Source organism: Pleurodeles waltl, chromosome 4_1, assembly GCF_031143425.1.
Source record: "Pleurodeles waltl isolate 20211129_DDA chromosome 4_1, aPleWal1.hap1.20221129, whole genome shotgun sequence".
NCBI lineage: Eukaryota > Metazoa > Chordata > Amphibia > Caudata > Salamandridae > Pleurodeles > Pleurodeles waltl.
In genome coordinates this window covers 709,730,210-709,755,876 of record NC_090442.1, presented here as the reverse complement: position 1 = coordinate 709,755,876, position 25,667 = coordinate 709,730,210, and the positions used below count along the sequence as shown (strand labels likewise).

The following is a 25,667-nucleotide window of genomic DNA, read 5'->3' as shown; positions in this document are numbered from 1 at the left end:
ATTCGCCTTAGACAGGTGTGCATATTCTCAATTGCTGAAATGTTATGTCAAGTCAAGTCATCAGATAGCAGCGTTTCTGTTTCTTTATTAACGTCAGTGAAAGATTCAGTTTGTTCCAGGATATTTCCTACTTGGCTATGATTTAACAAAATGCAGTCACTTGTAATTATCAATTCACATATTAACAAATGATACTGTAGCGTTTACTGCGACACTGGGTCCCTGTAGTGACATGGTATTTACATATCCTTCTTAAAGATCATGTCACTAAATCTAGCAGAAGAGTTTTTTCTCAGCTTTTTGAGTTTTTTAACACGCCACCAAAAAAAACAAGTGTTCTATACAAATAAACATTTAGCAATAAATATACTCAAACTCCAAAAATCATTTTCAAAACATAATCGAATTAGCTTGCGTGTGCTGGCTCTCAAATCAGAGCAGTTTCACAAAATACAATGCTGAAGAAATGGCTCACTTTCGCCAGACAAACACACACATCCGATCAAGCAACTTCCCCCAACTTGTATATTATTAAGGATACAGGTAAGTACTAAAGTCGCTGTAAATGCTGTTACCTCCCAACACAAGTAGTCTCCCGACAGGCTTTCGATACTCTCCAACTCTGTTTCTGCAGGAGAATTGCCATACTACCACCCTTGGGACTTATGAACAAGGAGCTTCGAAAGAATTGTTTTTTTCAGTCCTCTTGGTACCATTCCGAAGAACTTTCTGTGCCCACCTTCCGGGGTGTGAAAGGCAGACAGTACTGCTGCACACATCTTACCTGCTCTGGCCAGCCACTCCTTTTTAAACATGTATTTGAAATCCAATCCCCTGAACCCATCACACAGAAGAGACGCGCTGCTGTCTGTACTTTAAAGCACACTTCCAACATAGACAGCATGTTTGTCAACAATATATACCACAACATGGAGTTGATAGCACAAAGTATTCTGAAGATCCAACATGCAAATCCAGTGTGCTAATTGTGTAGAGGCACCATTCCACTCAGGCTCCCATCTGTACTTGAGTCCTTCCTCGGCCGTAGTCAAATGGCCATCAGCATCTTGTTGTTTCACTTGTCTCTCAGCCAACGCTAAGCAACAACTCCGAAAAGAGGAAGGAATAAGCATAGACGTCGACTGAGAGCCAGTCTGAGGGTGCAGCAGGTGGTTTCTGGTAATTTAGGGCTTCTTGCTGCTAGAAGGTTATTGCCACCTATACTATGTTGGTAACTTTTTGGTGGCGAGTTTCCTGCCTATGCACTACATACTTTTTAGGGTCGAGCCTGCTTTGCATGCTCTTGCGCATGCGTATCGCAGCGAGACGCTTTAGTATTTAGAAAAAGGGCTCGGAGCCCTGCCAACTTCACGTCAGTGATTTTTATTGGTTCGTGGGCTTGCCTAATAAAATCTGCTTGCTTTCATTAGTCGAAGGCACGCATAAGTCATGCCTTTTCCGGTGGCTAGCCCTCCTCGAGCGCAGCGACCAAGTACAGAAAACATGCGAAGCTCGCTGTTTTCCATCAGGCTCGTGGACTTCTTTTTCTCTAATTTACGAGCGCGATCTCGCTTGGCAGAAGTCGAGCGCTTTACATAGTTAATTTCACTTTTTCGGGTTATGTACATAAATGCACTTTTGCCCGATAGGTGAAAAGTCGGGTTAGGAGTTTACAACGCGATCAGCTCTAACATGAGCAAACGCGAGACCCGTTGCATTGCAAATGCTTGTTTTGTTTGTCGTTCTGCAGCTATTGGTTCATTCTAGTGCTGCAGGCTCCTGTCAAGGGTGTTTGCTGTAGATTACGTAGCTATGGAAGCCTGAGGCCAGTCTTGATGTTGCTACCCTCGTCATTCATTTTTAGGTTGAGCATGTGAGCGCATTGGCCTGTTGTAATTGATCTGTGGGCTTTTCACCACGCCCACTGCACGTCCATCACTATCACTCATTCATATGCTTACCTTTCAAAAATCCTTTGTTATCATTGGGGCAGTTTGTTACCGCCTTATCCATTGACCCTGTTACATGGATAATTGCACTTTTGCCAATAAGTTTGACTGCGAGCGAACTCCTCTTTCCTGTTGTGTCTCTCCTTTGTCTTCATGCTAATGGCAGCCGTGGCGCTTTGAATCAGCTCGCCTATGTTAACTGTCTTACTTTACATTTTCAATTTATGTGGCAAGAACAGTCCAGTTAGGAATTTACAACGCTAATAGCTCTAACTCTAGCAAATGCGAGACCCATTGCTTTGCAAATGCTTGTTATATATTTAACTATTTCTGTTGCTGACCCTTTCTGATGTCTCTGTTCAGCAGTTCTTGTAGGAGTGGTGCACCCCCACCCCCATTCTTTTTTTGCTTCCTGAGGACTCTTGTCGCTGCTAATTTTCCATTAAAAGTAATGTTATCAACCACAAACTCATGCAAACTCATAGCTTATTTAAAAATCTGAAAAATATAGACAGGAGGATGTATTTAGAAATGCTAGGTGATATTTCATGCACCCCATTTTTCGTTACAGGAATAATTAATTTTGTATGTCAAAGGTAATGATTTTGATTAAAAACGTTTTTAAAGGATATGGTATTGAGGATAGCTTAATATAAACATTATTTGAAAAACATGCAAAGAGTATTGCATTCTAGGAGGAGCACTAATGTGTCTGCTTTGTTCCTGTATTTATGTTCTTGTGAATTAAGAACGACCTTATCTATATGCTGTTATTTTTCAGTTTGCTGTATGCGAAGCAACAAAAATCTGGAATCAGATGAAACTTCCATTTGAAACCAGCAAGGAGGCTTACAGAATGACACATGATGGTAGTTATGCATTTTATTTTCTTTAACAAGTGTTGAAACTCATTGCAAAACCCAAAGTAATGCCTGTATGGTTTCACTGTATAAGGATGTGGAGTTTGGGTTTGGGAGACATGTGACTACGGAGTGCGTTATCTAGTTACCATAGAACAGAGTTCAGTGAATCAAACTTCTTTACTATTAGCTAGTGTTTTCACACTATCACTAGGAAGGCCAGGAGTGGAATCCCAGAATAGTGAATTATTCTCCCAATCCTTTGATGTGGTTCTCTCCAAATGGAATTACATATCATTACCTTTGTATCCCATTGATACGTTCACTGTAGCTACCAGTTTTCAGTGGATATTTAAAGCATTTTGGTCTACACCAATCAAACCAAGTTGAGACTTAGTTTGAGTTTTCAGACTAGGGGTATTGCTTTTTTGCTAATATGGCCACCTATGCATTGAATACGCAGCCAAAGTTTCAGATCAGTAAAGGAGTTACTCTCTTCCTTCCACGTTGCCACCTTGCCTAGTAAATAGGCTGACCATTTTGAGGAAATATTTATACCAAGTCTCTATCTAATATGTAATGTAATGTAAGATTTTATTGATCAGTAATTTGAAAACGTTACAATTGAAAGTCGTTCAACAATGCCAGCAGCTCAAAAGTACAACTCAACACATCAATTCATAAAATACTATAATGCAGTACATCAGATATAATTTTATAGTAAAACTAGTTTTTGTCACTGGACAACAGGTAAATCAATCTGTATTTAGCAACTATAAAAAGCTCCCCAAGAGCCGTCATTGTTTTGCCTGTTTTCAAAAGTTAAAAAGTCACTCAGTTTTAGAAAGTACTAGATGAAAACATTATAACCATTTTAATCATTGGATTGCTGCCGTTAATAGAAACCAAAATAATACCACATTTTAAAAACAGTATTCTATAGGAAGTATATAAAGTACTGTCTTTCCAATCTGGAGCCAGTAAAAAACCTGATTCCGCCTCATTCTCTAATTATTTTGACCTCATAAGTTGTACTAAAACATTAAAGGGGATCATTATGACCGCGACAGACGGAGGTAAAATGGAGAAAAGTACTGCCAACAGGCTGGCAGTACTTTTCCCCATATTAAGACATAGGTGGTTTTGCTCAAGCCAAACCGCCAATGTACCACACAGTCTGCCACAGCGGTAACTACCATCGGGCTGGAGAATTGAGTCTCCAGCCCAGCGGCCGTCACTAGCCCGCCGGTGGGATTATGACCCCGCCTACCACCATGTTTTTTGTGACTTCCTTACCGCCATGGAAACCATGGAGATAGGCACTACCCACCCCCCACAACATACACGCACCTTCACTCACCAACAAACACACGCATACACACACACTCATACCCACATTCATCCACGCATGCATGCATACATCCATTCACACATTCATACACACACACTGACATTCTTACATGCACACAACACACACGCACTCACACATTCATACACACACAGACAACACTCATCACACACCCGCATACACACACACACACAACACCCCCCTCCCCTGTCGGAGCACCCAACTTACCTGATGTCAGGGGGTCCTCCAGCAGGAGATGGGACGGGGCGCTGCTGCCAGCAGCAGAGTCCAACAGCAGAACACCGCCAGGCAGTATCATGGGTCGTGATACGACTGCTGCAGTCTACTGGTTTGGCGCTGCTGCTGGCAGCAGCGCCTCCTTACCACCATCCGCCATTATGGCGGAAATCCGGCTGTGGTCATAATCCGGCTGACGGCTGGTAGCCGCGGCGACGGTCTTTTGGCGAGCGTCGCCGCAGCGGTAGGTATATATACCGCCAATATTATAATGAGGGCCTAAGTGCCTCGAGTATACTGCTTCTTTATCATCTCTTAATGCCAGCTGCAGTCCTTTACTCCCCTCCTTACAGTAGGCATTGGTTGTATCTAATATGTTTTCCACAGACAACACTACTCTTGTAGATGCATCAGTGAGGAAGCCATGAATGTTCGACTTTACTGAGGTAACTGAGTCAAAGTGGCAAAGCAACTTTGTCCAGATGGAGTCTCACTGTTTATGCTCAAGTCTAAAATTGATTTGCTGGCGCCTTTGCTGACAAATGTTTTAAGAACAGTGGATAAATGTGGTCCCGCAGTTCGTAGTCTGAATCGATTATTGTCCCAATTTTTAAACAGAGAGCGGAGCAGACCCGATTTTTTTTTTTTTTAAACATATTTTATTGCATTTTATCAATTTGGGGTAGATCGTCACACTTTTCTAAGGATTTGACACTATACAACATGTCGAAGAGCATTGCAAGGTGTTACATGCTTACATCTTCATATAAAGCGCAATAGGAAACGAGGCAAACAACATGACGATTACACTCCCTCCCCTTACTTTTGCAAAATAGTTTCTAGTTGGGCTTTACCGTATTACGGTATAACAGTCAAGGGTGAAAAGACATTACAGTTACATATGTGGTGAACATTAGGTTGGATAACTGGCCGCTGTATAACAATCAGAAACATAGTAGGTGCTCGCCTCGGGTGACCTCTCCACATAGCTCACTTGCAGTGGTATGAGGTCCCTATTGCTGAGCTTATTCCCCATGCATGGTGGTCATCACAAACCTCCCCGCCTCACTGCTCGGAGTGCACCAGGAATAGTGTGAGAATGACGGAGATGAGGGCAGCCTGCGGGGGCTAGGGAGTTCTACGAAAACTAAGGGGCACATAGAAGTGGTTGGGTGTGGTGTGTGGTCAGCTGGTCATAGCCATGGGGCTACATGAGGATAGGAGGTCTATGGGTAGAGAGGCTTGTACCAATGGGTGCACGGGGTGGCCTTGAAGAGAAGTGGGAAAGTGAAACCCGAGAACTAGGGACAGATCAATGAATTAATATTTCTTTCACTCAACCTGCTTGAAGGGAGTTACAAGTTCCAAGATTGTACATTTTAGTTGTTATCTTTCATTATTTCTTTGGTCTTTTGGGTGTGGAAGGAGCATATCCTTCATAAGTAGGTATTACCAAAGACTGATGAGGACCTATGTTTTCAGCACCTAGTGGAATCATTGGAAGTCTTCAGCTTCAAAGTCTGCTTCAAGAGGACATGATTCTTGTGATGATCCTTGTGATGATGAGTGTAGCCCCAAACTATCTTGTGCTAGCAAAGACCAGGTGACCTCTGTCACTTGATTGCCTGCTATGGGGTGTAAATTTTCCTGAGGCACTCACCTTAGCAGACATTTAGTCGGTGGAGTCATTGGTGATGGAATTGTAAGCATCTCTCCCTGCAGAATGAGTGTTGTATTCAGACCAAAAGTAGTGATGTTTCTGTTAGTACAGCAAATTGTGAGTGGGGTGCTTGCTCTCATTTATCCTCGTAATTGGCCGTACTGAACATTACTTAGTGGAGTGCTTGATAGCTTGTAAGGTAGCCCTTTTTACTGGGATGATGGTTTGAATTTTCTGCGTATGCAGGGTCTCTGGCTGCAGATATGCTTTGTGTAAAAGTGTTATCGACCCGCTGAGCAGAAGGCAGTACTTGAAGTTTTCCTGTTCTATAACTTTCTTGTAAAAATAACCTAATCGTGAGTGAACTGCAACAGTGTGCTGCTGCATTCACTGAGACAGATGTTAAGCAGCGTCTGGTCTGTATCTTGAGAAACGCTTGCCAGTTTTCTGCCATTTTCTCAAGTTTCAGCCCTATCATTTTTCTGAAGGTTCGACAAGTGCAAGCCTCAGTGTCCAAAGTTGAGAACCATTGGAAGCTCAATTACTTTGTTCGTTACTTTAGGGCATGGCATGTAGGGAGGGGTCAACAGACTACTACTTTGTGTCCCTCAGAACTGTTCCACATTCCCTAGCAAGTGACACCATAAGGTTGGGAGTGCTACAGGGTAGCCGACAAAAGGTAACCTAGCTTGCCCAATCGGAGAAGAACTTAGTCAGACAGTTTATATACACTTCCTACTACTCCATATCTCAGACATTTTGGGCATTGAGGCATGATGACAGTTTATTTTTCCCTACTTACTTTTTGTGTGATCCTAGGCATATCTCCAGATAGATATGGATGAACTCATCACCTGAAATGGGATCCCACTGCAGTTTCTGACCATTCCTCTCTGCCTTCATTGGGATTGCATTTTGCAGCCACAACATATATTCCCCTAATAAATTAGGACACACAGTGAAGGAACTTTCATTGGCTGGTAGAATATCTGTACCTGATTGTTAGAGACATCCAGCACTGCACATACCCTTGCCAAGGAATGTCATTCCTTTTCTGTTAGTGCAACAAAGGTTGTTGCACTTTGGGGCCTAACTTACTGGGACGGGGATCAAAACCAGCTTGCACCAGTCATAATATTGAAGGGGCCTGGGAAGGTATTATGGTTTCCTGTATTGAAGTAGATTGTGTATTAGGCTAACAGTGATTGAGCTGCCTTCTCTCAGTTCACGCATATGACATGTATACATTGATATATTGCCAGCATGAACAGATTTTCATTCACTGGACACCAGTATGCTGGTGGGTGTGAAATAAATTTTATTGTGAGAAGTGCCCCATTCATATAACCCAGCATAGCATGGAAAATCTACTATTTTTCTCCCACCTTGATGCTTGTGTGTGTTAGGTGTGTTTCTGTCTGGCTTGCTGTGCTGCATTTAGGGCCAAATGTATCATCACGGCCCTTTGCGAGTCGGAAATAGCGATTTTTAAGAAATCGCTATTTTCGACTCGCAAAGTGCCATGTATCACATTTGCGATTCGGTAATAGCTATTTCTTAAAAATCGCAAATGCTATTACCGAACCGCAAATTGCGATACCGGCCCCATTCGCAGGTATGGGCCTGTTGGCCCATAGCTGCAAATTTTTTGCATTTCCAAAATTGCGATTTCTGAACCAGAAATCGCAATTTGGGAAATGCAAAAGCCCAGGGTGCTCTGCTGCACCCCAAAAATGTCTTGGGGGACATGTAAGGTGCACACATGCCAAAAGGGCATGTGTGCTTTACATGTTCAATTTAAAAATGCATTTTAAATTCATTTTTAAATTTTGCACCAGGTTACCACCTGGTTTCTTTTCATGGTATTTTGCATGTGCAAAATGCCATTCTGCGAAAAAACGCAATTTGCGATTTTTTTGCAGCATCTCCTTGCGAGTTGGATTTTGCGAATCGCAAATTGCGACTCGCAAAACCAGGTCGCAACGCAAGATATCGCAATTTTTGTGATTTCTTATTTGTGGTCTGCGAATGCCTTTCATGCATCGCAGACCACTTTTTTGCACTCGCAAACGGACGAATTTTGTGATTCGCACTGTTTGAAATGCAAACAAATTTCATACATCTGGCCCTTAGACCTTGGATTCTTGACAAGACATCTGTTTTGGTGCTTGCTCGTAACACTGTAGACCTTCAGCATAGAATTCATTGGACTGGGTAGTTATTGTGATTAGGTATTGTGGGTTGTTGGAATATGACAACAGTTGAGACACATTTCTGGCTATTTGCAATATGGTTTCCTGTTGTGACAGAAGTGATTCTGTGTTGGGTGCATGGTAACTGAGTTGCCTTCTGTCTGTGATTTAAGCATTTCCCATGCCTTCTTGGAATATCATTCGGGGGAGTATGAGAATGCTGTGGTTTGCAAGGGTTGTATTTGAATGATGCACACTGAGAACTGCCTCATTAAGAAGATCCTGCATGGCACATGATCTACCCTGGCTTTTCGATGATGTTTGATGTTTGTTAGGTGTGTTCTGTCTGGCTATGTGTATTCAGTCTACAGTTTCCTCACAGCTCAGAATCTTGATGAAACCTCAATTCTGGTGAATAATTATGACTTACACTTTTAGCATTGAATTGCCTAACCTGAGTTGTTCTTACAGTTGGGTAATGTGGGTTTTTGGGATGTGGCCTCAGTTCAGGCGCATGGGATATTGAAATTGTGTTAAACCAAGGTTGGGATGGTTCATGCTTATATCTAGCTGGATTAGTAGAATCATTGACCTGACACAGCTGTTTACACATAGTTTCCCATGCACGTTTGTTGGCATCCCTGAAAGTGATTTTACATTATTGGGAAGGCGATGATCCCTGTTATATTATAAGCTATCGGAACTGATGTCCACTTTCCTTTCTTTACCTGCATATTCAGTAATAGAACATTAGGAGGGTATTTTTTTAAACTATGTGTGGATAGTGGGTAGTGATAGAAAGTGCATGAGAGGACGAAGATATCTTTAAGCATTACTTGGTCAGAGGGCCTTGAGATTTTGGCCATTTTCCGAGAAATAGGTTAGGAAGGAAATGCTATAGAAAATGGAAATTACTTTGACACTGCAGTGTGGAAATAGGGGACTGCTTGATAATGGGGACAGCAGTAGACCTCATGAGATGTAACATCTTTCCTAGATTGTAAGGACTTGTAGGGAATGTGGATAATTACTTTGCAGTAACTAGGCTTGGTAAATGAATATTGGCGCTCCAAGCCAATGCTCAATACATCGAATAACAAAATGCAGCGTTAATTATGGGTCAAACCCCAGAAATGTCAATGTATCAGTTTATCTGATGATAGCTAAAATAATTGGCAAACAGGTCAGGAAGGTGCTGAGAAATCAGACATATTTGGACTGTTTAAGAAGGTAAAGTTGGGTATGGTGTAGTTCTGATGAACTGGTGTGTGGTATAGATTTCAGAAATTTAGGCAGTGTCAAAGAGTGCTCTCTCTTTGAGCACAACTTTCGGACATTTGTCAATATGCTGTAATATGTTTTTTGCTGGATCAATATGTTCTCTGTTCTTGCTGGCTGTTTAGGAAAATGTCCCTTACGGGGATGTTTGTTACTTACATCCACCGGACATTAGTTTTGTGGGGATACCCCATATGAACCTTTGAGTTGTTTTGGCAATGTTAGGTACGTTTTCACTGAAGGTGTGACTTTGGTAATAAATATAACTCAAAAGAGGGCATATTCACTAGTTGTGAATGAAATGTGTTGGGCATGCTGGGTTTTATGCTGGTGGAGTCTTTGCCGACCCTGAAGGATTAAATCCATGACTTGATGGTTCAGCTTCCACAGATTGTTGCTTTTCCCTATATTGGACGGGACAAAAATGTTTTCTCCAGCCTGGATCTGACCGGCAGAATAAGGTACGGAAGACCATCAATGGAATCCATGTGCAGGGAGAAAACTCCATCTGTATCAGAAACATTGATATATTTTTTTGCTTTTCAGAAATAAACCCTACTTTAGAAGGCTTGTTTCTGGCTAGGAAACATGAATAGCTAACAACTAAAAAACAAAACCTGGGCTTACTATTTAACAGTGGTACCAGTGCATCCAACGCACCTTTGAATGCAATGCCATCACAGAGAACCTGATCAGCCTGTCGAGCATCTCTACATATGATGAGCAGTCCCCGATCGGTAGTGCAGAGGCCAAGACCCCCACTGAACACTCCGATCCAAAAGACAAATACATTTATGGGTAAACATGCGACTTTGATGTCAAAAACCTCAGCAGTTGAAAAGACCTCTGAAAAGAAAAGTTCCTTAGGGTTGAACTCAGAAGACCTCAGTGAAAACAAATATGTTTAAACATATTAACAATTTTCAAACAAAACATGCTGTGAGCATGACATAAGGATACACATAAGGGCCACAGTTCTCCATCTTGTTCAGAACCTACCATATGAAACCTATTTGTAAGAAACAAAGATGATAACTACATTTCATCTTATCCAGTAGTTCGCTCTCAAAGATGTCATAGATGGCACAAACATTTTTAAGGTACATCGGCTTTAGTTCATGCATTCTCCGTGCTGCATACACTGTAAATAAAAGCTTCCTGTTTTCTCCACCCAGCTATTATTAGTGACAGGGTGAGATCCCCCAATGACTCCTCTTTTTACATCAGTTTGTGGACAATTGTACTTGTACTCACCCAGTTCTTTGTGGGAGGGGTCATCTCTACAATTATAAATGTCTAACTTATCAATTCCCGTTTATTCACATATGTATCTCAAGGTGGTCTAGTTTCAGCCAGTTTCAGAAGGAACTCATCATCCCTTCCCGTTATGTGTAACTGACTGCTACCCTTACTCAGATGCCTCAATAAAACTATGCCTTTTCTTTCTACCCACCTGGAAAGCTCCTTCATCTGTTGTGACTAGCGTGGGGTGTCACTATTCTTCCTCAGCATAGCGAATTGTCTTTTGTCATGGACCAATGCAAGGTTGGCACATTTACATGCCATTTTGTTCTTTCTAGACCTCACCTTTAACCCCGACAAGCAGATTTTACGAGTCCAAACAGTCTTATTTCGTAGTGCTCATCGAGTTTTCCCGTGATGTAGATTATAGTAACATTGTATTGAGAGGTAGGACCAACAAATATGCATCAAGCTGGCTTCTGCAGTCCAATATCTCAGGCACATATCTGATATTGCGGTAAATATTTTGCATAATTCTTTCCCAATAGGGTTATCCGCACTAAAGCATCCGAAATTGTCCCAGGTGAATTTTTTTGCTTTTTTAAAACTCCTGAATGTGTGTAGCTTTTCACAATCTGTTAGATCTCCCAGTGTTAGCACTTCCGTTTGTTGCCAGGTCTCTATTACAGCTTGCTTAGACAGTGTTTCGAAAGTGTGCAAAGACCACAATTTTAAGAAGTAATGGTAAGAAGCTTTGAAATTGTACAAAGACCACAATGGTAAGAAGGGCACCTGTCACCCTCTCCTTAAGAAAACGTCTAAAGACTTAAGTGTTCAGAAAATCGCTAAGTCAGCGTATAAGTGTGAGTGCATTTTAAGAGTCCTAAGCCAAGCACTTTGTGCTGCTTCTGAACAGTGAAAATTCACACCAGGACCATTGTGGCATTAGACATACTTTGCAAATGGCAGCTCCAAAATATAGTTCCAAGTTTGTAACATTTAGTCCACCCTTTGTGGCAGGACGTTACACTTGACAGAATGAGGCCTTCTGCCTAGAAATGTTCCAGAAAAGATCTGATAATGTGCTATTAATTTTGCTAAAAATGAATTTGGGTAAGCATAATGGAAGGACCACAAAGAAATATAAAACAAGGTGTGGGATTATCATTTTGGGCAGGGCACTTCTACCCAGTGCCAACAGTGATAGGCGCTTCCAACCCATGAACGACTCATGTATGTTTGTCATGGCCCTGGTCAGGTTGCCCACTACAAGGTTGGCACCAGAATGGTAAACCTGGTCACCGAAATATCGTTAAGTGTCTCATTCCAAGACAAAGGCAGCACAACTCCATCCATTCCACCATCTGTGGGACTCAAGGGGAGAGGCGAGACCTGGATTTGTTTATCCTTAACCCCTAAGCTCCACAGAACTTTCCAGTACTAGAAACACGTGACCTAAGCCATGCCCCACCCCAAATACCTGAGGTAACGTAGGACACCGTCCCTGCAAAAGGAGATTATATGAGTGCAGCCCCATTCATATTGCCTTATACATCGCCCCATCCCATTGAAATTATACTACAGAAGCTGCATGGCAGGGAGCACGTCAGGGGAGAAACAATAAAACCCTGGTATATGCCCATGTCTCAGATAATATCTGTCCATTTTAATTTAAGCTGTTGATGGAGAGTACAGCAGTCTGATAAATGGCAGCATCAACCATCTCCTTCAACACCACCAATATATACCCCCAAGTCAGGGTATCATAACCTTTCTCCATATCCATTGAGGCTGCCTCTGGTAGTTTTGCATGTGGTAACCATTCCCTCAAAACATAATTTAGGCACAAATATTGAATGCCATATTTTCTTCAATATGAAGCCTAAGTATTCTGTATGTATCAGCTGAAATACAGATGAGCACATTATTTGCACCAGGATTTTGAAATCCTAGTTAAACTTGGAGAGGAGGCGATATGATGAAAAGTTTGTTTGGTCTCAATGTGGTTTGGGTGATGACAAAATTATGACCTCCCTGGTACCTCATTTATAGGCCTTCATGTACATTGACATCAATTTAGAGGCCAGAGAGCCACTGAAAGCAGCATAAAACTCTGTGGCGACCCCATCACAACTAGGAGTTTTACCAGTGACAGTGCTCCCCACAGCCTGAACTTAGCTTCCCCTTCCCTCCCCTACTACCACACCTCCTCCCAGAACGCCATCCAGCACAGAGACTGCAGAATACATTTACCACCTTCTTGGAGCTGGTGGTTCATGGGATAATAATGCGAATACTGTGTTGTATCTTAATATAATGAACACCATGTACCAGTTTAGGTCCAGTGTGGGAACCAGTTTGTGAATGCTGCAAATGCTGTAGCTATGTGTGTTTGGTACTGTAGGAAAGGATCTATTCATCCCGTGTTATATACAGAATTAAGTCACTCACCCAACATCATCAAAGTATAAATGTGCAGGATAAAGAAACCACTCTGCATGATGCTGGGTATTAATAAACTCCCCAAAACAAATGGGAGACTGTCTAACGATCTATTGACTACCACAAATGTGCATCCATGATCAATTTTTGTTATCTACGTTGTAAACATCATATCAACTGTCACCATATAAAAACACCCCTGGCACATGATGAATATGTAGTGTAAAATAGCTACCCTCTCCATTTTCTATGCACTGTAGCTCAATCTAAATTGGGCAAATGGGTTTCCTGTGCCACATCTGTTCAGATATTCCTGCATGTTATACCTCTTTATCATGTTCTCTCTTCTCCTTACATTCCACAGCAATATTTTAGAAGCAGAGAAGAGACCTAGCTAACTAGTCTCAATATGATTTCAGCCTCTGTTGTACTGAGGGATGATTGAATGTTAAGCCTAATCTAGCGGCTACCATATGTCATCTTTAACACACATAAAAGCAGCCATGAAAATACTATATGAAATCAACAACCATATGTATCTGCAACCAACAAGAAGCTCCTCGCCAGTTGGGCATGGTCCATAACTACAGTCATTCAGAAAACAAGGTCTAACATTTGATAATGGGCATTTATGAACGACTCATAGGACATAAGGGCATGTTGCGGGGATGGGGGCTGGGGAGTCGGGGTCATTCAATAGATGTGGAAAACAATTCTCCCATTTCTACCTTCCATGTATGTTAACACTCTTGGAGCATATCGGTCAACCATGTGGCTATGTACGTACATATGTGACTGCAGTAGGTACTGTATCCCATTTCTGGTGACTGCAGTGTGGTGAGGTGTTTCGAAGAAGGAATAGTGAAAGAGGGCTCAGTTGGCAGAAAGTTGCAGCCTGGTATGATGGATATTCAGATAGCCTCAAAGTATATGCTTAGAAGTCGAAGCCTCTATTCCTTTTGCTCTTCTAAAGTCAGTTTATATTGTGCATTCCCAGAATCAAAGCAGGATCAAGGTTCATAACTACGCAGATGATTTGAAAAAGATCTTCACTATTGACCGCTTCCCAGAATGTGCAATCCCCTTCCAAAACACAATGCTGTTTATCCGTGATTGGGTGAATGACAATCAGCTTAAACTTAATTCAGATAAGACGAGATTGTCTTTATCAAAACTAAGCTTTTGTATGGAGACATACACTTTAGCCTGCAACCGTGGGCTCTCTCCCCTCTGTCTAAGAAATCAGTTAAGAGCCTTGGAGTTCTGATTGATGTTAATCTGGCCATGAAACCTTAACTAGAGGCTGTGATTTCCTCGTGTTTTTTACAACTTAGTAAAATTAGAAAGAGGAGTAAACTTCTCTCCTCTGGCTTTTACATAGTTTGTCATTGCACTGGTCCTTTCTAGACTAGATTATGCTAATTCTCTGTATCTGGGATTCCCTAAATCCCTAAACCACAGACTTCAACTGGTCCAAAATCAAGCAGCTAGATTGTTGTTCCATTAACCACTTAATTTTCACATTACCCTCTTATTGAGGATTTTGCACTGGCTGGCCATAGAACAGCGTTTCCTCTTTAGGGCAGGGTGCCTTATTTATTTTTTAAATCACTTCAGACTGGCAGTCCTACTTTTGTTTCTATCCCTATACAAAACCATATCCCTATATGTAAACTGAGGTCTTTGGATGCTAATCGTTTTACCATCCCTACCTTTAAAAAAAAAAAAAAGACAATGGGTGGCCACAGATTTGTGGTACTGGCTCCCTGCATCTGGAATGCTTTTCCTCTGGAAATTAGGTTTACCTCCTGTTATACTGTATTCTAAAAACTCCCAAAGATGTGGCTCTTCAGGTTGCCATATGAGTAATGAGCTATTGCGTGCTATGTCTGTTACCTCAACATGAAACCGATCAGGTGAACGTGCGCTGTAAAAATATTTGTAACATAACTAGACATGGATGTAATCTTCGGTATGTGTGTGGAGATATATGCAGCAGTGTCATCGGTGTTTGTTAGCTCTTCTGGGCACACTGAACGTTTTGCTCCTGACACTAGCAACCTTACCAACTCTCTTGTGATTGCTTCATGGTTCTTCCATCTGTTATATGATCATTGCCTACTAGTTTGTAGAAGTGGGCAAGCCAAGAAATTGACAAGGAGAGCTGAGCCAAGGGCCTGGCTTGGCTCTTAAAGCCCATTTACAAACCGAGCCGTAAGAATGTTTGCCATGTAATTCATACAACAAAAATCACATAAAATGTGATAGTTTCTTCAGAATTCCAAAAAGCATACTACTTTAATAAGAGAAAGCTTTGACATTCATATATCACATTGCAGCATAGAAAAGTACTTCTTAAGAATGTCTCCACATGGTGGCGGTGGCATTAGTGAACTAAAAGACAAGACAGCTGTCATGTGAACCCTTTATATGGCCCTAATTATTATAGAGCAACAATATAGTCTGTTAAATAATACATAATAGGTTTTCATACAGCTGGTATTCTGAACTCACATTTTTGAAAATGTTTTCATATGCCATAATTAGAAAAAGGACGATCGTGATATAAAAGATCACACAATTTAAGTGGGGAAAGCTATGCTTTATCCAAGCTTAGCGGTTTCGCTTTGTTCAGAGAAGCTACCTAATGGGTATTTATTTGTCTCTCCTTTTCATCTCAAATGGTAATCCTTTGTTTTTACCTCTTTGCACATAGGTGTATAACAACAATGGCAGGAAGAAGCCACATGAAGGCTTAGCTCATTAGGGGCTCAAGTTTCCAACTGTACCTTGAACGGTGCTATAGTGAGGCTTCAGGCTTGAGCTTTCAGTGGCACACCCATGTCTACTAGTTAGAGTTGAAAGTCTAGTTATTTGTAGCTAGAGTTCCCTTGCTGAGTATTCCACCCATTACCTTGCAGTTGAATTGCAAACCTCCACCATTGATAATTCTTAGTTTTGCTTGGAAACAATCATGTACTTTTATTTAGAATTTCACATGAATATATTTGACGGAAAGGAATGCGTTTTTTTGCTGTTGGACTGCAGCAATGAAGCAAGAGGACCTTCCTGTTCTCGCTGTTTAGGAGTCTTCCTGCCTTGCCTGCTAGTGCAAGTTGGCCCAGGCTTTATAATTGTTTTTAAAAACTCTTTTTATTCATTTTATGCAACAGAGTAAGCAGTTAACACACAAGCAGAGAATGGCTTCATTCTGGAAAAGGGATAGACTCCAGTCACATGTCACGGCAGTACATTTAGAAACAGTATTACGCACATCTAACATCTCTTTATTGTTTCAGTAGAATCACATAGAATGGAACACGCCTGAAGTCTCAGGCAGGAGTATGGGATTAGGAACGTTCTTTACATCGAATATTCAGAGATATCATCACAACAACAACAATAAACTGTGCCACTAGTCAAGCATTCCGACTCCTCCCTTCGTGTCGGAGGAAGTGCAACTGAAAGGATCTTAGTGAGAGGAGGGGCGTTAGGTGTCTGAGTGCGCCATTTGAGTAATAGAGTGCTGGTATGATAGTAGAGGGGCCACGCGCTATATTAATATGGGCTGAAGAGCAGGTTGGAGTAGGTTATGTTAAGTAGAACGTCAGGGGTGACAAGGACTTTCGCGCATTGCACCATTATTGGGATCGCCGCTCGTGTAAGAGCTGTTGAGTCCCCAGTGAGAAACCACAGAGAAAACACCAACCCGGGTAACTCCAGGACATTCATCTGCAACAATGCCTGCGGGGAGTCTCAGGTGGGCGAGTGTCGTCTCTGCCCTCCATGTTTACAATAAAGACATCCCAAATGTCAGAGCCACCCTGCATCAGTCCTCTACGTTGCAAATTGCGCAGCGTCTGGGCCTCCGTGCGGGACTGCTGCAGCCCCACTCGTAACCAGCTATCGTAATTGGGAGTATGAGGTGCCTTCCAATAGGTGGCAATTTGCCGCTTGAAAATAATGAATGCCAAGTCAGTTAACCTATGGAGATGTTTATCTTTACTGGAGCGGTGCCGCAGTCCCAGTAGACAAGACCCAGGCGTCGGCCGCAGAGCATGGGCAGTGATGTCAGATACTGTAGTAGTGATGCGCTGCCAAGCCATGGATAACGGGGGACAGCTCCACACCATGTGATAAAAGTCTGCAAGAGGGTCTGCGCAGCGGGGGCACACAGGGTCCGACACAGGGAACATGTACTTTATACAGAGGGGGGGGATAGGTAAGAGTGGTATACGTGATTAAATTGGGTGTAACGGAGTCTGGCATTCCGAGAGACATATTTAACAGAAGAGCGCGCAGACGACCATGCTGCCAAAGATAAGGGAGTGGGCAATTTCTCATCCCAGCGCGATTTAGCGCGATCCAGTCCGTGGAGAGCCTCTAGTAGCAACGTGGAGTACAGCCACGACACCGCCCCCCTGGAGCCACCCACTGAGAGGATTAAAGTGAGTATCTGCGACGCTGGGGTTTCACCGTCGGTTGTGCCCCATGTGGTATGAAGTAGGTGACGTATCATGCAATATGCTAAAAAATTGCCAGCCGGGATCTTCGTGTTCTCCGATAACTCGCTGAAGGTCAATAGTGTATTGTCCGAGTAAAAGTCCCCAGAACGAACAAGACCCGCTTCCCTCCAAGGGGACATATTGTGATGCGCTAGCAAGGTCCGTGCCTCAGGCGGCAGCAGCAGAGGATATAGTGGAGAGTATGGTGTGTGAGGGCTCTTGCCACAAACATAACGTAATCAACATGACTTTGCGGTAGTCAATATGATGTTACCGTGTGATGAGGGAGGAGATTTGTCTATCAGCCAAGTCGACAGATCGTTGATTAAGACTGTTTTTTCTGCTGAGCAGTGATCGCCTAGCCAATCAGCCGGCCACTGCAACTGGGCAGCTGCATAGTACATTTCAAAGTTAGGGACACCCAAACCACCCTCAACTTGTGGATATTGAATTGTGGGTGAGGCTGCGCGGCGTCTGTCTTTACCCCATATGAAATCTGTCACTATTCCCTGTAGTATCTTAAAGAATGTGCGTGGCAAAACGATTGGGAACTCAGAGGAGTAATAGAGTAGGCGAGGCAGAATGAGCATCTTAGCAATGGATACTCTGCCCATGGGAGACAGGGGCAGGGCCCTCCAAAAGGACAGAGAGCCCCTATTGGAGCGAAGAACTCTGCCCAGGTTGCCCTCCCTGAGGTCTTCCAGAGAGTGGTATATCTGTATGCCCAGGTATTTAAAGGTGGAATGACACCATGGCATTTGATATCTCGGCAGTGCCATTTGACGGTCCGTGGGCACTGGAGACAGGGGGAAAATACAAGATTTTGACTTGTTTACCCATAAGCCGGTCCACGTAGGAGTCCAAGAGCTCCAAAGCTTGACGCATGGACGCTGTGTGATCGCGCAAATAGATCAGAGCGTCATCTGCATACAAGGAGATTATGTGATGTGTGTGCAATTCTGGAATACCCCATTGCTGTGCATGTGGCAGCCAATGGCTCCATAGCCATGGCGAACAGCAGCGGAGACAGTGGGCATCCCTGTCTGGTGCCCCTGGAGATGGGAAATGGGTCAGAGATAATGTGCCCCATCTTGACGCGAGCCGTTGGGCCCGAGTAAAGTGTTCTAACCCATGTTATGAAGCCCGTGCCGAACCCCATCACGGCAAGCGTCTGAAAAAGAAAGTCCCAGCTCAGCGTGTCAAACGCCTTTTCTATATTCAATGACACGGCAGCTCCACCATTATTAGGGATAGGATCTGCATTATTTATTATGCGGATCAAACGCCTGATGTTCAGAAAAGTATTCCTGCCAGGTATTAAACACGATTGATCCTCGTGGATCCGGTGAGGGATATAGGTAAGGAGCCTATTGGGCAGTATCTTCCCGAGCACCTTACAATCTGTATTCAGCAATGAGAGGGGATGGTACGAGCGAACGTCAAGGGGATCGCGACCAGGCTTCGGGAGCACCACTATGAGGGCCTCTCGCATTGAGGCTGGCAGTTGTCTACGGGTTTGCACTTCATCAAACACCCGAAGCATGGGCTGCAGTAGATGGGGTGCTAGAGATGCAAAATATTCAACTGGGAGACCATCTGAGCCAGGCGCCTTGTTGCGGGACATTTGGGACAGTGCAGTACGAATTTCTCCTATATCGATATGCAGACGCCTGCTCCGGGAGAAGACGGCGCAGCCAAAGAGAATGCAGGAAACCGGCTACTTGTCCCCAGAGGGGGAGAGGGGGGAGTGTATAGTTTCCTATAATAGTTATGAAAAGCTTTGTTAATCGCTGGTTGGGTGTTTACTACCTCACCGGTATCCAGACGGATCGCTCCTATGGGCGAAGAGCGGGGTCTATCACGTGTCAGCCAAGCCAACAAACGTCCAGCCCTGTCCCCCTCTGCATATTGTCGTGTAATATAGTGCCTGTAGTCGTGTTTACATAGTCTATCGTCCACTTCTCTGATATCTGCACGCATGGGCGTAAATGCGCTCGCCGATTTCTCACCGCGAGCCACCACGACTTCTGCTATGCGCAGCTTAGTCTCCAAGACCGATAACTCCCTGACCAGGATGCGGCAAACCCCAACAGAGGCAGCAATGCAGTGGCCCCGTACCACCAATTTGTTAGCATCCCTCTCTGTCTCCCTGTATGAAGGCGTGTTGTGGTTTTGTGTGAAGTAAGTGTCTAGGCATTGAGCTAGTTCCGCACGGAAAGGGGGATCTGTTAAGGCTTCTGTCTGCAAGCGCCATGTGGGTATCCGAGCTCTCGGACGACCCCACTCCAGAATCATACGTCAGGGGCAGTGATCCGACTTAGTGCGTGCAAGATAATCGGAGGCGTGTACCCTGTGTACCACCGAAGGCGAGACAAAGAACAGGTCTATCCCTGTGTGTAGGTCATGGACCGGGGAGTAAAATGAATATTCGCGTTCTGCTGGGTGTCGCATGTGCCAAATGTCACACAAGCCATTCTTCATCTTCCAATCTGCGAACTCGTGCAAGATCTGTCTGCTCCGGGCGGAGGGTGGGGGAGGAGGAGCGATCAACATGGACATCCTGCACACAATTGAAATCACCACCCCAAGGACCCCTAAAAAGGCCAAGACATAGCATGAAGAAAGCTTCTCTGGGTGGTGTTGGGCGCATAGCGCTCCATGAGAGCCAGAGGGGCACTATCCAAGGAGCCCTCCAATAACACATAGCGACCGTCTGGGTCCAACCGTGTGTGGGAGATTGTGTATGCCCGGTGCAATCCAAATTGCAACACCCTCATGAAACAAGCAAGAGCAAGGGATGAAAGTTCATATGAATGTGTCTCTTATGAAGTGGGTGGGCGGCGGTAGAGATCATATAGATCATATGTCATCTGCAGAACGCGGAGCAAGCAGCGGGCCCGAGGGGGGCCACCAGCATCAGAAGAGTCCACCTGGTCGGCCTCGGCATCAGCTAGGTCCGCCAAACCTGAGAAAGGATTGGATGCAAACTGTGTGGCCTCGCGCAGTAGTCGGGAACGCTCCTCCGCCGCCTGCGTCTTGGTAGGTTTGATCTCCGATCGGGCTCGGCGCCCGCTCCTTCCCTTGGGGGTGACCATGTCTCTTCTGTATCTTTTTGTTGCATAGGTTGGGCGAGCCCCTTAGCGTGAAGCCAAGTCCAAACATCCTCCGGCGACGAGAAAACGTGCACCGTTGAGCCATCTTGCACCCGCAGCTTTGCGGGGAAGAGGAGAGCATATTTAATGTTATGTTCACGGAGGTGTTGTTTCGCCGTGTAGAAGGAGCCATGCCGCTTTTGGACATCGGCAGTGAAGTCCGGGTAAGCGGATATTGATGCATTCTGGAACTTTTGTGGACCCTCTCTCCGGAACAGTTAAAGTACCAAGTCTCTGTTGCGGTAGTTAAGGATGCGGGCAATCAAGGGCCGGGGGTGAGCACCTGGTGTTGGAGGTTTGCCTGGTATTCTGTGGGCATGCTCAATCGAAAAAAAAATTGGTGCTTTGTCCAGCAGAATGGTGTCCGTCAGCCAACCTTCCAAAAACAGTTACGCGCTAGGGCCCTTGACCCTCTCCGGGAAGCCCACCAGGCGTATATTATTGCACCTCGATTTCCCCTGCGCATCCTCAGCTCTACGCCGAAGCCCGTCCACCTCCATGGTTAATTGGGTCATCTTCTCCTGAAAGAGTCTTCATCTCGGGGGACAGTTTCGCTATGTCTCTCTCCGATTCCGTTACTCTTTCCACCAAAGCCCGGTGGTTGGTCCGCAAGAGGTTGACGTCTAGTGTAACGGCGTTGATCTTCGTCTCTAGAGTAGACTTGGTATCCAGCATGGCCTGCAATACTCTTTTGAACTGTGATGTGTGATTATGCAAGGTAGTCTCCATTTGGCGCAATGCCTGGGAGGTCGAGTCTAGCTCTCCAGCCGGTGTCCCTGCCATCTCCATGGGCGTCGCAGGGGTCTTGGCAGGCTTTGGTTTACCCATCTGGTAGCTCTGGTCACGGGTAGGATCCAAATAAAAGCCCTCCACAGGGTTCACAACCAACCAGCCCACTTCCGGGATGCACGTCTAGGAGGGTTGGAGTGGGCGCCTTAGCGGACTGCCCAGGGTACCACTGAGATGGAACCCCCAGAACGGCACCAGTTCGTTGGTAGATCTGTTTGGATAGCTCCCCAGCACAGCGGGATGAGAGGTTTGGCGCAGTGCAGGTGCGTTCCACCCCAGTGCGATGCAGAGGCAGCAGAAGGTAATATTTAGAATAGAGATTTGCCCACAGAGTTAATGCCGACTTACTACTCATACTTAGGTAGTGGACAGATTGTCTCATACTACAGGGCACCTGTCAGGTGTCCGCGCAGGCCAGTGGGACCCGGGGTTACGAGTAGGCCGTGCGGGCCGAGGTCCCGCCTTCCACACGGCGAGGGTGCTGCTCGTACAGCTCAGCTCGGCTGCACCTCTGTGCGAGCCCAAGCGGCCGGGCTCATGGCGATTCGCCAATCGTGCGGGGAGAGCCTGGGCACAGGATACTTGGGTGGCCGGGAGCAGAGCTGCAACTTATGCTGCCGCCCCGGTCGCCATCTTGGACACATCCAAAACCAGTATTACACACAGCTGAATTTAGACGTCTGATACATTAAATGACTTGGGAACAAGAGTACATTGAAGCCCGGTCATCAAGCCAAATAAACAGTGATCAGTACAATTATAAAAGTTTGGCTGCCACAGTCATGTTACCTTGAGTATAAGAGTACAAACATCACCCCTCCTCGTCAGAGCCTTCCTCCGAGCTAGTCACATCCTCATCAACAAATTTTTTGAGAAGATGCCCCCACAACATGGTTGCATCTGAGGCACCCTCATCCGTGTGTGCAATACGCACATGTGCATTTCATCCGCTACCCCCCATTCAAGGAGATCCTGCTGCAAAGAAGACACCAGTGGCAAAGAGCTCTGCAAGCTGGGCCAGCCCATAGGGAACCTCTGCCCCTTGAGCTTCACCACCACCCCCAAGAGGCAGGTCAATGGAGACAATGAGATCGCAATGTCTGCTGCTTCCACTATTTTGGGCACCACACCACACCCCTCCAGAATCCCTGAATCACAGCACATGCCCAGGCCAAGTGCAAGAAGGTGGCTCCCAATTCCCCACAACGTGCACACTGTGCCTCCCTCGAGGGTCCCAACCTATTCGATTGCCTAGGAGTAACACAAGTGAAATGTAGATAATTGAAATAAAGCAACTTGAATATATGGTTGCATGGCAACCTCCTCACCAATTCACATGCACATGCCCAGTCAGCATCTTCAGTGGACTCCTCGATTTCCTGTTTTCAGGCCGGGCCTGAAGTATAAGGGGTATTAATCATGTCAGCGCAAATCTCCTTGTAAAATAAAATGAGATGCCTTCCCTCTCCCTATCAGAGTAGGCCACCCAACATCATGGAGAGCTGGGGTGCCACAGGTAAACCAGCCAAGACCTCTTGTGTGATACTCTGCAACTTAGCATAATGGAGGAAAAGGCCTGGTCCTACTTCAAAGGTCTCCTGAGCCGCCTTGAATGTGAGAAAGACCTCCCCGGCCACCTGGCAACCCACCAAGTTCCATCAATTTCACTAAACAGAGCAATGTCCCAGAGACAAAGCTCCCCATCAAAGGGGGCCCAGCGTAGCACCTTCCCCACCACTACCTCCCACATCACCGCTGTCTGCCTCATCAAGTACGGGATCAGACTGACCTCCACACATCGACAGGTGCCAACTTGTGGTCTGCCAGCATATCAAGAAACAAGTGCTTCTCCTAATTATCTGGGTCTGCCAACCGCCTTGCAGTGTGTTGTAAGTTAGCCACATAGTAGTAGTGCTGTATATCTGGTATAGCAAGACCCCCCATCTTCCAATTAGCGCTTGACTGATAGTGCCACTCTACTACACCGCACAGCCCACGCTAAAGAAATAAGTAAACTATCCGATTTGTAGAAGAAGTGCGGTCGAAGCAGAAACATTGCATTTTGGATCAAATAAAGGCAGCACGGTGTGAAATACCATTTTGGCCACTGCAGTCCTACCTATCGCTGAAAAGGGGAGTCTATTCCAAAATGCTAGAGCCTTCAAGTCCAGCTACAACTTTGTCCTCATTCAGTCACTGCTACACGTCCTCGGTGTGGGTGACCCATATATTAGAGTATCTAAAACCCTCAATTTCCCAGCGGAGGCAGATTCCGGGTAACCGGGCAGCGGGCATCCCACTCAAACCACCAATTGGAAACGAGTGATTTTCTGAGATTAACCCGAAGACCTGGACCCTGCCGAAGGCACCGTTAACAATTGCACAACCTGGCGGGTGGAGCATGTTTTTACCAGTGCATCATCCACAGAGAGGGAGATAACATGCGTGGAACGCCCCACTCGAATCCTCCATGGCTCCAACTCTTTACACAGAAGTGCTAAGGGCTCAATAGCAAGAGCAAACAGGAGCGGCGAGAGAGGGGACAACCTTGCCTGGTACCCCTACCAAACACCCACCCCTCAGAAAGGCTGACCCCCATCTTAACGCGGACCGTGGGGCTAGTGTTCAAGAGCTGCACCCAGCTGCAAAAGACAGGGCTGAACTCCATCTGCCGCAGCACTTCCATCAAAAATGCCCACTCCACGGTAACAAATGTTTTTTCCAGATCAAGGAGACCAATGCCAATTTGCAGTCATCATCTGGTCTTGTGTACAACATGTGTGAGCCTGTGGAGACTGAAGCAATACTAGGCTCAGCCTTTATAATTAGGTATGGGAGCTTTACTTTCCAGGTGCACACCCAGCTTGAGCAGCTTCACTGATAATGTAGTTGCCTTTTCCACCGTGATGAAGTTGCGCAGGTCCCCGTCGGCAGCATGAGTCAAAAGGCAAACTGTGTGAACTTGACCTTTGTGTGCCCTTTCAGTAGCTAAAGCAGCACATACCCATATGGTAGGAGCCTGATTGAAAGAGTGCAGTGGGAAGGGGTGGCAGCACACTGCATTGACCATACCTATTTACAGCAGAGGTACGCCGGATGGTGATTTCCGTGTAGAGTAGGGGGTCTCCAACCGGTCGATCGCAAGCTACCAGTAGCGTGCCAGCACCCTGTGAGTAGCTCATGGCCTGAACATCTATTTTAGTGCACTTGGATGCAGTGTATTAAATGTAAATGTAGCCTGTTGTTACTATTTTGTGCTGAGCGCTGTGCAGCCTGAACTGCTGTATGTAGCTTCAAGAATCTCAACCGGATTCCTGGGCCTTACGATGCTCCGTGGCAAGGCTGCTGCTCCAGCTGCAGAGGTTGCCAATTATAGAAACGTAGTGTGGGGGCGCAGCAGGCAGGCTGATTAGTTCCCAGTGACCAGTTTAATAGTTGTCGTGCCGGGTTTTTGACATTGAAGTCACCCGCGACGCCCCGTCTAAGCCAAATCAAGCCAATTGTGAGCAGCCTGTTTGGGAGAGGGCAGGCAAGCACTGCAAGAGTCCTACTATAAACAAAACAATAACAGGCCACATTTACATTTAATACACAGCATCAGAGTGCCCTAAAATAGATGTTTGGGCCATTAGCTACTCTCAGGGTGTCGCGAGCTACCTGTTGCTTGCGATCAACCGGTTGTGGACCCTTGGTTTAAGGGTACTTTTTTGTGTTTGTTTAGCTATACAGTATTTATGCATTCTGTCTGGAACTGGGCCTTTTTCAGAACACACATATTACTGGATTTAAACGATTTCCTTATTTGTCTTTGAAGGCACTATGGTCATAATTTGAATGGTGCAGCAGGTGCAGTGGCATAGAGGCCAAAAGGTCCTGGAAACCCACTGAATACCGCTTATTGCTATATTTTACTACTAAAGAAGGAGTCAAGAGCCGTTACCTTGTAGGCACCAGGGTCATGATTTGAATGGTGCAGCAGGTGCAGTGGCACGGGCCAAAAGCTCTGGGAAAGC

General features: G+C 45.1%; 1 protein-coding gene across 2 annotated transcripts in view; it reads left to right on the top strand.

Annotated features, from left to right (window-relative positions):
• The window catches only part of FBH1 (F-box DNA helicase 1), a 925,111-nt gene that overhangs the window by 361,820 nt on the left and 537,624 nt on the right, over nt 1-25,667 (top strand). For both annotated transcript variants that reach the window (XM_069229276.1, XM_069229275.1), the window contains one exon: nt 2,731-2,818. In XM_069229276.1, the coding sequence (XP_069085377.1) occupies nt 2,731-2,818 (88 nt within the window). The remainder of the gene's footprint in view (nt 1-2,730; nt 2,819-25,667) is intronic.